The sequence below is a fragment of the Chanodichthys erythropterus genome, chromosome 12, assembly GCF_024489055.1.
Source record: "Chanodichthys erythropterus isolate Z2021 chromosome 12, ASM2448905v1, whole genome shotgun sequence".
NCBI lineage: Eukaryota > Metazoa > Chordata > Actinopteri > Cypriniformes > Xenocyprididae > Chanodichthys > Chanodichthys erythropterus.
In genome coordinates, this window is record NC_090232.1 from 52,472,288 (window position 1) to 52,486,201 (window position 13,914).

General features: G+C 36.8%; 1 protein-coding gene across 4 annotated transcripts; it reads left to right on the forward strand.

Annotated features, from left to right (window-relative positions):
* The first annotated feature begins 212 nt into the window (after positions 1-212).
* LOC137031777 (protein NLRC3-like) lies at positions 213-13,489 on the forward strand. Of its 4 annotated transcripts, none has more exons than XM_067403041.1 (7): positions 213-531; positions 2,339-2,531; positions 6,126-7,991; positions 8,132-8,305; positions 8,400-8,573; positions 9,436-9,482; positions 9,874-13,489. In XM_067403041.1, the coding sequence occupies exons 2-7, from the start codon at positions 2,389-2,391 to the stop codon at positions 10,401-10,403; spliced, it is 2,934 nt and encodes a 977-aa protein (XP_067259142.1). In that variant the 5' UTR covers positions 213-531; positions 2,339-2,388; the 3' UTR covers positions 10,404-13,489. The 4 variants fall into 4 exon arrangements, with proteins under 4 accessions (XP_067259142.1, XP_067259143.1, XP_067259145.1 ...); XM_067403042.1 differs by having other exon boundaries at positions 2,342-2,531; XM_067403044.1 differs by lacking the exon at positions 9,436-9,482 and having other exon boundaries at positions 9,874-9,923.
* Positions 13,490-13,914: the final 425 nt, after the last annotated feature.

Sequence of the window (13,914 nt, forward strand, 5' to 3'; positions counted from 1 at the left end):
GAAACCTATATAACAGGTCTATATAATGTGTATAAATGTATTATTAATTTATTTAATATAAATAGTCATACATGAAGCTGAACTAGGCTAAGTGATAAATGTCTGTTATTTTACGATGTGTCTTTTCTTATTTAAACATAATCATGATAGTTCCTTTTCCGTGTTTCTTTAATGTAAAATTCTTGCAGTAGACGATTGTGGTACTGCGCAGGTACTGACAGGTGGTGAAATTCCGCTCTCCACTTGTGATGATGGTGATGGTGTTCTCTATCCCATCGATGTACCCTTACCCTATGCCTTTTGCAGTGCCCTTGGAGATCTAACTGAACACATAACATATGCTTTCTTCGGATTGGAATCTCAATTCAGATGATGGAATACCCTGTGAAGTTCACTTCGCTCTGACGGTCGAATGGAACACACCCCAAGTCACCGCGTTGGTGACCAGAAAACAAAAGTAAAAGAAAACACGGAAGAGACGCCAGTCCGGAGGTATAAAACAAAACACATTTAACTCCGGTACATGCTGTGGTAAGTTCAGAAGTTATTCTTTATCACAATGCAGGCTATAATAGAAATACGACTGTTAATGCGGTGTTCGTAATGCCCAGTGATAGATTCCGTGTGTTTTGGGTGATCACTAGCTGCTCAACTCATCAGTCGCTACTGAAGGTGCCACACTATGGTGACATGTTACTTAACAGAGCAGCTTGTGCCAATGACTTCTAAGATGCAATGCCACATAATGAATTATTGTGCACATATTGGACTTCTTTACACCTGGATAATTGCATGTTATTTGAATTTGAAATAAGCAATAAACCTGGCTGTCATGTGTAGCAACACTTGAACATGACAATTACTGTACGGCTTTAGAAGTAGGAAGTAGAGGTAATACACGAAGACAACATGACTGCTAGAATGAGACTGTCTAGTGAGTCTGCATGGCGAACAAATAGAGGTTTCTGCATAGGGTGACCAGACGTCCCGTTTTTCCCGGGACAGTCCCGTATTTCAGCTCTATTTTTAGTGTCCCGACTTATTAAGAAAAAAATAATGTTTTGTCCCGTATTTCATCTTTCAACTGGGTGATGGAGTTCTGTCACACAAGAACAGCCTAATCAATTCGTCATAGAACAAAGTTACCATTCAATCACAATTCGTTATCGATTAGTGAAGGCGGGATAGGCGGAATCACGCTGAATAACACAGACCAGAAGCCTCTCTCTCACGCACTCTCTCTCTCTCTTTCGCGCGATCAGTTCTCCTCGCGCCCGAATGGTCAAATGCACACATAGTTTTTCAAAATGTCCATCGTGTGGAGTATCTCACGTAAATACAGTCGGTTAAGTGGACGTAAACAGGTGGGTAAAAACAGGAAATGTGTCAGTAGCCTATATTACATCCATGGATTCGGTCTTAAAGGGACAGTAGCCTAATTAAATATTTGTCAGTATATTCAAATGTGAAAAAACAAGTTTAATCTCTGTCGTATTTGTTGTATTGTTTGTAACTTGTTTGTAAATTTCTTTTTATATAACAATATGTAACAAATATTTATATCTACACTGCCCTCCAAAAGTTTAGAAACGCCCTAGAAAAGTGGGGTTTTGGACAATATTGGCATGAATCCTTTTTAATTTGTGATAATTTTGCACAGGTAAGGGACAACACAAATTATAAAAACACATTTTATTACATAAACAGTTTATATATATAGTGAAATAAAATATAAAATATAAAAATAGTGAAATATAGTGAAATAAAATTTCTTATATCATGGTCATATTGCGCACTCGTCCCGTATTCCACCATGAGAAATCTGGTCACCCTATTTCTGCACTACAGTGTTGGTGCAAAAATACTATTTAAAATTATTTTTGGAAAAATACTTTATAATAAAATGTTTCATATTACCGGTCTTTCTGTTAATACTGTGCAGTGAATAAATATCCTGTGGTCTTCCAGTAGTTAGTATAATGGAAGTTCAGCATTATGTAATTGATTTACAATAAAACAAAATAGAATTGCCTTATCTAAGAACACTTTTTTTTGTATTGCAAATCATGATTCCTTCATCTTTGAAAACATTTTTTTTTTGTCTTAAATCTCATGATGAACTCAGGCGAGCTCACTGCTGATCCATTTTCTGTTCATTCTTTTTTGTGAATTATAATCTGTGCAAAGGATTGAAGAATACACTTCAGCTGAATGATGGACACAAAACGATTTTAAGGAGCAATGGAGCTTAAAATGTACTGTTTTTCTCCTTGAATCTGAAAGATGAAACATTATTGTTGCCAGTGTTACTGTACATTTGTTTTTATTGTCCTTTTAGCAGATAAATGTCTTAAATCTGGAGACAGAGTTGGGGAACACACATCCAAAATGCATCACTGTGAGGAGATAGAGGAGGACAGGAAGGAGAAAGAAGAGTATGATGCAGGATCCAGCTGTGTGTCAATGAAGAGTGATCAGTCCATGCGCAACCCCATTATTTTCAGTGATGGAGACGTGACCTCTGACCCCAGGTACAGTAAGATACCCATGTATGCATTTGGCAGATGCTTTCAAATGAATTTACAGTGCATTAAAGCTACCTGGAGCAACATGTTGGGTTGTGTTCTAAATCACACCCTATACCCTCATTCACTATTCCCTACATTAGTTCACTAATATAGTCCACTTGACAGAGTGAATGAAAAGAAGTGAGGGAATTCAGACACTGATGAACACCTGATAACAGAATCACTGAAGGACAGAGAAACAAGACCAGAAAAGAGAAGAGACGAGCAGAAACACAAGAACTACAACTGACTTCAGTCACCATCGTGGTGACCTGTGTCCGCTTTAGTTGGGCTCTTGACTCTTTAACATTAGCTTTCTCTGGCTGCTGTAACTGAGTGTTTATAAAATACGTTTGTTATGGGAGGAAAAAGTCAACATGAAGTTGATCAGGTTTTATGTTTGTTGTGAAAACAACAAAACGTTGGTCAATAAAAACCTTCTGCGAGTGAGTGTGCAGTCAAACCTGATGTATATTTACTTTTTTACTGCTACCATTGTTTAGAATGATCTGCTGCTTTTGATATCTGTGTGTCTACATAATGATGCAGCTTTTACTTTTACTTTATGTGCATGGTGTTTAAAAAAAAAAAAAAAAAAAAACAGATTGTTGTTGGAACTCTTGCTGTGGCTTCACAGTGCTGATAATGTAAAATTTTATGTAACACAAGGGATTAAACACAGTATGAGTTAAATGAAGCAAGAGACTATGTTATGATTATATCTTCATCAACACATAACTATCAGCACCTTTTTTCCACATTAGTTTCTGCTATAACAAATGTGGCTTGCAAAAACAGTTTAAGCAGCCAGAGAAAAAAAAAACAAAAAAACTGATGTGTAAAAAGTCATTGGTAAAGAGCTCAACTAAAGCAAATGCTGATCTCCTCAATGGTAACATCAAACCAAACATTTTCGAATATGTTCCTGTGGGGTTGAAAGGGTTAAAGGTGTAAGATTAAAGACACACCCACAAAATGTATTTTAACAGTAAGAAACTGTGAGTCAAAAAACTGTTAGTGGCAAAAATAAACTGTTAGTGGCAACACTGTTGCCAGTAGTTTACTGTAAAATTGAGTTGTGTGGGTCACTATTGCGCTGAAGAGTAGAGCCTTTGCTTAAGTTCAGGAGATCAAGAAAAATTGATGATATGCTGCATGTTGTTTTATTTAACAGATGGTGATTGCATAGTTGCTGTTGCAGTGAAAATCTCTTTATTTAAAATGGTTTGAATCTAAGAGTGACATACATGTACCAACACATGTTTTTGTGTGTAGAGACTCAAACTCTCTCTTGAGAGTCTCACACAACACTATGCTGTATTTTTTTTATACATTTCTATTAACCCAATAAATATCTTGCCAGTTTTCTTTTAAATACCCAGAACAAAGAAATATTTAAATCTAAGTCGTAGAATTTTGGTAGGGCAAGATCCCATTACCCAAGGCTCACACTTTTTTGGCCAGGAATTTTTTCTCACCAGAAGCCTTGAGGCAGACAAACCCCTCAAATGGAGAGCAGAATCCACATGAGTTTTAAACCTGTATTATAATGTAAATTAGACCATTTTACTAATCACACTCATTTTTTTTTTTTTTTATCCATATCACTGATCAGTGTTCCCAGATTATTCAAATGAATATGATCCATCTGATCTTCCTGTCTCCATTTTGAGTGTCAGATCACACATCAGCTCTAAAAGATACTAAAATCTACTTTTATCTAAAAACAACTAAAATCTACTTTTTGTCCTAATGATGTTATTCCCACTCATTTTTTTTTTCAAGCAAATCCCTGACTGTCTTTTACCCATCTTAATAAGTACTAATACATATCCAATATTATAGTATCCTAATATGCATGCCAATTAGCAACTAGTTAAAACACATTAAAATAAAGTGTTAGCATTATCTTTCTGGCCTCAGTATTCAATATCGATAATATAAGCCTCGTTTTCACTAAAATCTGTTGCTATCTGCATTTCCATAGCAGTCTAAAGTCCCGTGAAGAATAGGTGGTTTTTGCAGTCGAAACACACCAAGTACCACCCCAAAGACCCTAGTTCCTGGGGAAAGTTCCTGCCTTCAAAACAGGGCTATAATATCCTCATCTCAAACCTTGAACACTTGGTAGGATTACAATTGTTAGGATTAGAAAATTTACGTTGAAAGTATATAGCAGTGGTTCTCAAACTTTTTTCCCAGTGGTCCGCACAATGGTCCAAGTGCAAGTCTCACGGTCCGCATATCATTTACATATGACGTCACCAATGCAAACCAATCAGATTTAATGTTATGGTATTAGCGGATAATACTATTATTATACCAAGATGTTGCACACAATAAATAACAAATAAAAACTAACTTACTGACATTAGCTTTACAATAATAATCAGTAATGCTCAATGAACACACAAACTGTATATACATCACTTTAAGTTGCTATTTAATTCTGTATGACTTTATGACTCTCTTCAACATCATCGCAATAGTCACCAAACAATCACATAAATGCCTTAATAAGCAAATGTTACTCAGCTCTTTTTACAAACAACACTGAGCGCACTGTATGCTAATTACAATGAGGATATCAAGCATTCTATCATGTCGCAATCCCTCGCGCAGCATTGGATCCGCGAGCGCGCGCAGATTTGGGCTCATCCAGCCGCGGGTGCGCTGATGCGGTTATTTAACTGATTTAAAATACATCAAACAAACACATCGAATTCACAGTTCAGTCTTTTAAAATTGTAGGTTTTGCTTGTCAAGTACTTTACTACAGAGCAAACAGGAAAGCTGCCCATCTCGCTCATTAACAGCAAACTGATTCTTCCATTCTTTTTACCTTTACTGCTGATGCTGCGACTCTTCTTGTTTGCATGTGTTCCTTCATTTTATCTTCCACACATTTAGTTTTTCTCCTTTAATAACAAATTTGACCATTTTGAAGCTTAAATTTACAAAATTAATGGCTACTGTTTGAATTCTTCCTAAGCGCGCACTTGTGTTTCGTTAACTGAGTGATTGTGTCATTAGCCTACATTGACTGATGTCTGAAAATAATAAATGAATAAATCAATTATTTTATATGACAAATAAAGCATTATAGCTCATTTATATTTTTTTTATTCACTTTAATTTAAATTTTAAAACAAAAATAAATTGTATGCTAATTTATTTTTATTATTAGGCTATTATTATTATTGTGCATATCGCGGGCCGCATTTACATTTGTGCCGGGCCGCAGGTTGAGAACCACTGCTCCACACCCATTCAAACGCTAACTGCGCGTGAAGTGTCGCGTCGCGCGACTCGCGCCCAATTACATCAAAAGTATATGCTCACTGGATGTCATGGCAACTGAATCACGGAGGAAAACTTTAAATATCTCGCCTTCGCTTTAATTTCGGACCATCTCCAAAAAGACATAAAACACTAAACAAACCGGAGTCCGGACTTTGAGAAGTGCTGGTATATATAATATATTTAGATTATAATGCTGTGTGAACTTTTTCATGCAAACATTTTGTTGATGTTGTGTCTTTTTTATGTTGTGATCAGATCTGTGCCATCCACTTCATCCCACTATCATATCCATATCAGGCAAGACAAAACTGAAGCAGTCCTGCAGATACACACACTGGAGACTGGAGACCTGCAGAGAGTCAAAGACCAGCACAAAACCTTCATGAAGAACAAGTATGAGAGATTATTTGAGGGAACCAAACTCCAAGAGAATGAAACCCTCCTGAACAGGATCTACACCCAGCTCTACATCATAGAGGGAGAGAGAGAAGGAGTAAATGAAGAACATGAGGTCTTACAGATGGAGAAAACAGCCAGAACACAACACTCACAAGACACTCCAATCAACTGCAATGACATCTTCAAAGCTTCACCTGAACCAGGATGTGAGGAGAAAGACCAAATCAAGACTGTTCTTACTAAAGGCATCGCTGTAATCGGAAAAACCGTCTCTGTGCAGAAGTTCATTCTGGACTGGGCCGAGGGAAAAGCCAATCTGGATGTAGATTTCATGTTTGTGCTTCCATTTCGAGAGCTGAACTTGATCCGAGATCATCAGTACAGTCTTCACAGACTTCTGCTGGACTTTCATCCTGAACTTCAAGATCTGGACTCAAAGAGTTATGAGGAGTGTAAAGTTGTGTTCATCTTTGATGGTCTGGATGAAAGCAGAATCACACTGTTTTCAGATCCTCAGAAAGTTTCTGATGTGACTGAGACTTCATCAGTGGGTGTGTTGATGTCAAACCTCATGAAAGGAGAGCTGCTTCCCTCTGCTCTCATCTGGATCACATCCAGACCAGCAGCAGCCAATCAGATCCCCTCCAAATACGTCAACCGTCTGACAGAGATTCAGGGATTCAATGAACCTCAGAAAGAGGAATATTTCAGGAAGAGAATCAATAATGAACAGCAAGCCAGCAGAATCATCTCACACATCAGAAGAGCAAGAAGCCTCCACATCATGTGCCACATACCCGTCTTCTGCTGGATCTCATCCACTGTAATTCAGAAGCTCCTGAAAGAAGATATGAGTGCAGAAATCCCTCAAACTCTGACTGAAATGTACATCCACTTCCTGCTGATTCAGATCAACATGAAGAATCAGAAGTATGAAGAAAGAGATCCAGAAAAACTCCTGAAGTCCAACCGAGAAGTGATTGTGAAACTTGCTGAAGTGGCTTTCAAACAGCTGATGAAGGGCAATGTGATGTTCTATGAGGAGGACCTGAGAGAGAGCAGCATAGATGTCACTGACGCCTCAGTGTTTTCTGGGATTTGCACTGAGATCTTTAAGGTGGAATCTGTGATTCATCAGAGGAAAATATACAGTTTCATTCATTTGAGCATTCAAGAGTTTTTCGCTGCTTTCTATGCATTTTATCATTATGTAATCAAAAATGTTGACACATTGCAGTTTTGTGATGTGATACATAATCTGCATAGGGATGCTGTAGATAAAGCTCTTAAGAGTGAAAATGGACACCTGGATCTGTTTCTGCGGTTCCTGCTTGGCATCTCACTGGAGTCCAATCAGAGACTCTTACAGGATCTACTGACACACACAGAGAACAGCTCAGAGAGCATCAGGAGAACCACACAGTACATTAAAGAGAAGATCAAAGATGAACATCCACTGAAAGTCTCCACTGAAAGATCCATCAATCTGTTCCTCTGTCTGCTGGAAGTCAAAGATCAGACTCTGTCCACAGAGATTCAGGCATTTGTGAAATCAGACAAACTCTCAGAGAAGAAACTCTCTCCTGCTCACTGCTCAACAATCTCCTACATGCTTCAGATGTCAGAGGAGGTGCTGGATGAGCTGGACCTCAAGAAATACAACACATCAGATGAGGGTAGAAGAAGACTGATACCAGCTGTGATCAACTGCACAAAAGCCCTGTGAGTGTTAAATCATGTCTTAATGTGTTAAATTGTGACTTAGGCATTTAATTTGAATGTTGTTTACAAGAAAAAAAAGGGTATGCAATACAGGTTGTAATGTGTTTTAAACAATTTTAATGTGTTTTACTCTCTTTCAGTCTTGCTGACTGTAATCTCACTGGTCAGTCATGTGAAATTGTGTCATTAGCTCTACAATCCTCACACACTGTCCTGAAAGAGCTGGATCTGAGTAACAATGATCTGCAGGATTCAGGAGTGAAGCTGTTCTCTGATGGTCTGAAGAGTCCAACATGTCAGCTGGAGATACTGAGGTATTTAAGAATATATAAGGCATAATGTACTGTTAGCCGATCATAGTGTTGATGTGTGTCTGTAGATGGTCTGACAGTGTGTGTTTCTCTGTAGGTTGTCTGGTTGTATGGTGACAGAGGAAGGCTGTGGTTATGTGTCTTCAGCTCTGAGTTCAAACCCCTCACACCTCAGAGAGCTGGATCTGAGCTACAATCACCCAGAACAAACAGGAGTCAAGCTGCTCAACCACAAACTAAATGATCCAAACTGCTCACTGCAGATTCTCAAGTATGTTTAGCAGTAATAACTCAAATATCTGTATGTGATTAAGGTCATTTAAGAGGGATCTTTTGTTAAGAAATTGCGAATTAAATGTTTTTTATTTTTATTTTTATGGTATCATTACTTTTTTTAACTGGCTTTATCCATAAATCTCTCATAAGAAAAAAAATTGAGGGTGTAAAACTTGAGGACTAATACAAATTAACTTGTAGAAAAAACAAATTACTACAACCCATCTATTTTTAAAGTCCTACTGGGATTCAAGAGAGTTTAGTTTGTATAGTGGAGAGTCTGTGTATGTATTGAGACAATTTATTGTTTTTTGAGACTAAATGCTGTCTTTTGCCTGAATGATTGGCCAGTGTTGCGATAATAGTTTATGTTTAGCCTCCAAACGATTGCATTTGTAGGTTGATTTTTTGTAACAGTTTGTGAATAGGTTTTAAGCTAAAACTCTAAGCTCTTTTTAAGGCACGTGATGCACTCTTTGTATGTGCATTGACCAGTATTTATAAAACTAAATTTTAATAAAAGCCTAAATTAAATTTGTTTGTCATAACGTGGATGTGTATTTTCAGAAGATGGAAATGAATCTGCTTGAATCATGCTTTTATGATGCCTTTATGTCCTTTTTTGGATCTTGAAATGTTTGGTTGCATGGACTGTCAATGGAGGAACAGAAATCTCTCAGGCTTGTGTCAGGTTCTGATGGGCTTAGAATGACATGAGGGAGAGTAAATAATGACAGAATGTACATTTTTGTTGGAACTCGGATTAAAAGCCACAAAACTCACAATTTTATTTGCAATTATAACAATCTTCCCACATATCATATAATTTGTGTGTGTGTGTGTGTGTGTGTGTATAGTTTGGACCATGGAGGAGATATCAGGATCAGACCAGGATTGCAAAAATGTAAGTCCTGTCTTTCTCTCTTTCTCTCTATACACACACACACACACACACACACACTGGTATATCTATCATTATGAGAACATTCCATATGGATAATGATTTATACTAACTGTATATTTTTTTCCAATCATTGAAAGAAAAATACATACATATATACATACATAGGTATGATTTATAAGCTTTTTTCCTCATAGGGGCCAAAAATGTCCCAACAAAAATTAGAGTTATTACTAGTTATTACAGTTATTACTTTTTAAAGGGACATAATGTAGGGTTTACCAGGTACACACACACACACACACACACACACACACACACACACACACACACACACACACCTGTGCATATTTAACAATGTCATTGTTGTTCTCCTCTCTCTTCTTGTGTTCAGATGCCTGTGATCTCACACTGGATCCAAACACAGCTCACACTCAACTCATCCTGTCTGAAGAGAACAGAAAAACAACATTTGTGAAGGAGCATCAGCCCTATCCTGATCATCCAGAGAGATTTGAGAGTCAGGAGCAGGTTTTGTGTCGAGAGAGTCTGACTGGACGCTGTTACTGGGAGGTTAAATGGAGTGGATCCGGTCATGTAGCAGTGGCATATAAAGGTATCAGCAGGAAAAGTGGGATTGACTGTTGGTTTGGTCTCAATGAACAATCCTGGAGTATGTACTGTTCTGATATGAATTACACTGTCTGGTTCAATAATAACAGCACTGATGTATCTGGCCCTTCAGCCCGTTCTAGTAGAATAGGCATCTTTCTGGATGTGTCGGCTGGCACTCTGTCCTTCTACAGTGTCTCTGACACACACACACTCACACACATATACACATTCAACACTACATTCACTGAACCCCTCTATGCTGGATTTGGGGTTTATCCTGAATCTTCAGTGTCTCTGTGTCAGATTTAACATCCTCCTTTGATGAACCACAGAGACACACTTCCACCTCAGAGTAAAAAAAAACAAACAAACACAAAGGTTATTGAGATTTCAAATCTTTTCATTGCAACTGTCTCACAATTTCGACAATTAATAGTCACAAGTGCAAAAAAATAAAGTTTCAGTTGTGAGCTATAGTCACATTGTAATGTATAATAAAATTGTAATATAAATGTGCAGTGTGAGAAGTAGTTGCAGATCTGAGATTTAAAGTCACATTGTATGATATAAAGTCACAATTACCAGAAATACATTCCCAATTATGAGAAACAAAGTCACAGTTGCAAAAAAACAGAATCAATCAAATTCTGCAGTTCACAGGGATATTAATCATTGGCAATTAAATATAGAGCACTAGACTCTGGATTTGAAGTTGCAAGACTTTGTGTTTCACTCTATTGAAGACAGTGGTGTTCAGCGCATCAACAAGGTTCCCCTTCAATGAGCTATAGAGGGCAACTTTCACAGGTGCAAATAAGAGATGTGATTGGTCAGATGTTCTGTCATATTGCTAATGTAACTGATATAGAAATTATATTGTTAAATATACTGAATAGAATTAACACAAATTTATTTTGATGTCTGCTACCTGGTATAGCTGTCTATGTGTGTGTTTCCCTTTAATTGAATCATGATGTCTTATTTTCCATGTTGGCTCTTATTTTTCCCTTTTACACCATTATTATCATTTTAGCTCTCTACGGTCTTGTTTCATCTTTATTTTTATAAATCCATCTTAAGAGGTTAGTTCACCCAAAAATGAAATTTCTGTCATTAATTACTCACCTTCATGTTGTGCCACACCCATTAGACCTTAGTTCATCTTCAGAACACAAATTAAGAAATTTTTGATGAAATCCGAGAGGTATATGACTCTTCCATAGACAGCAAGACAATCGACACTTTCAAGGTCCAGAATGGTACTGAATACAGTCTGCTGAAAATGTCTATCTGTGTGCGCTTGGGAGAACTTTGGCAGTACTGTGATTTTCTCAGTTCAGATGCTTTTCTTGCTATGATTTAGCACTTCAGCGTGAAAAAGCTGCTCACGTTGAAAACAATTAGGAAAGTACGATGGCCGCTGGAAAAAACGCTTTGGTGGACACACAGCTTAATGTTATGAAGTGACTAGAATACTTTTTGTGTGCAAAAACAAACAAAAATTCCAACTTTATTCAACAATCTCTTCTCTTCTGTGTCATTGTTCTACGCTGTTTACATGCAGTGCTTCCAGGTTCTATGTCAGAATGCCGGCTTATTATTGGCCATCTCCTGCGTCATCACACGCATGTGTTGTGCTGCTCACGTGTGCAGCCAATAATGAGCCAGCGTTCAAACGTAATCCTCTCTGGACCTTGAAAGTGGTCGTTAAATTGCTATCTATGGACGAGTCATATACCTCTCGGATTTCATCAAAAAATATCTTAATTTGTGTTCTGAAGATGAACGAAGGTCTTACGGCTGTGGAACTGTATGTTTTCTATTTTATACCATTTTCTTGTTTAAAGCAATCTTTTTCACTTAATTTGTGTTTGTTTTTGCATTGGGGACCCTTTTGCACCATGATTGCATGGGATAGACAGGACTGTTGCCCCATGTTTAAGTGACCAATGCCACTCAATATCTACACAACGCAGAAGTTGTAGTTTCTTCTAACTGGTTTTGTGAACTCCAGCTACATCCGTCAAACTTGTCATAATCCACCGGTTACACTAAATGAATGAATTACTGAACCCTTCACAAAATTTTGTGAAGGCTCACACAGTCATTATGAACTATCACAGAATAACGCTTCTTACATTCTCTGTTAGACATGAGAGATTATGTTGATCCATTTGAGGTAATTTCATTTATTAAATGCAAAGGTTTTAATCAAAAGGGGAAATAATGTTTATAGAAATTGTTAATGTCATTACTTCTTCAATAGTTGTTTTTTCTGTCGCTCCTTCCCAGGTGAAAAACCTGTATATTTCCATAGTGTACTTAAAGTGCTCTATTTTCGCACACTAATTTTGTACTTAATATACTATTCTTTTTTAGTAATTCTTAAGATAATCTTAAGAACATCTAAGTGTGCTCACTATGCTATTTTGAGACACCATGAATTATGAACTAAAATGTGCTTTTAATATACTATCTCTGTATTTAAAAATGTATTTAGTTACCACTTATAGTGTACTTGAACCCATAGTGTACTACAAGTGATAGCTAAATATATTTTTTAAATACAATAATAGCATCATCTAAAAATAATTTGATCATTCTAGGATTTGAAATACATGGCGAGACTTGTGTCTTTAGCTACAATGACTTTCTAGATTATAAAGTTTCCTTCTGACAAATGTGCCAAAATCTGCAACACAATGTTCCCAATAGTGTGCACTCCAGCAAGTTCGGATGTTTAGCAAAAGTACAGCAAAATGGCATGCTCAAAACATATCAATCATCGTGGTTCAACCAATAGTAGGACATTGGGGCAGGCCAATGGGGCTCAAGATTTAGCTTCAGCAGTTACAGTGTTTTCAAGTCATGTCAGAAAGAATGTATTTAAAATGCACATTAACATCAGCACAACTCTGGATTTCCTTAAGAGTTCATTGCACAATGCATATTTCTAAATATTAAGCATTAAACATTTTAAGCCTAAAAGTTTAATATCACTATTAGTAAGGATAGTATGATCACTGTATAATTTGAATGCAAGATATATATTCTTGTACTGAAGTATACTTGCAATAGTTCCACTTTAGCATAATCAGATATACTTAAGTATATCTTTAGTTGGACCTTAACACAAAAATACTTGTTCCAGTTTAGCAGACTTTAAGTATACCAATTAAGTATACTAAAAGTACAATTGCGGGGTATTTATATTAAGTACATGCAAATGTAAATGCAATTGTAGTACACTTAGCATAAAATAAATGTATTTCAAATAGATTTTAGTATATTTATTTTTCACTAGGGATATTCTACTAAACATATCTTATAATATGACTGAATCGGTAGATTGCAGTAGTGGAAGTAACAGGTGAAAATATCTCTTTACTGTAACATCTGCACAGTGTAACACTGGGTTACTGGTTTTGTTCAATAAATCTTTACACCTGGTGAATCACATTGACTGTGTCATGTTACATCTGTGAAGTTCAGATTGAGACAGAGATTCAGACACTAAACACTGAGATGATGCAGTGATTTAGTGTGTGTTTAAAGCATGTGTCTGTGGACAGACGTCACACTCACACACTGTCTGCTCTCCTCCATTTCATGTGTCTTGATTTCTTAAGTCTGTTTTAAACTATTCATACAATGATTGATTCATTTCCAGCACCATCAGTACGACTGAAGAAGAGATGAAGATGAATGATGTTGATTTTCTGTATTCATAGAGATGATGTCACATTCTTAAAGAAATACTTTTTTTCTCTTTCAGGGCTTTGGAGAAACAGTCCAAAGTATATATATAAATATATATTTG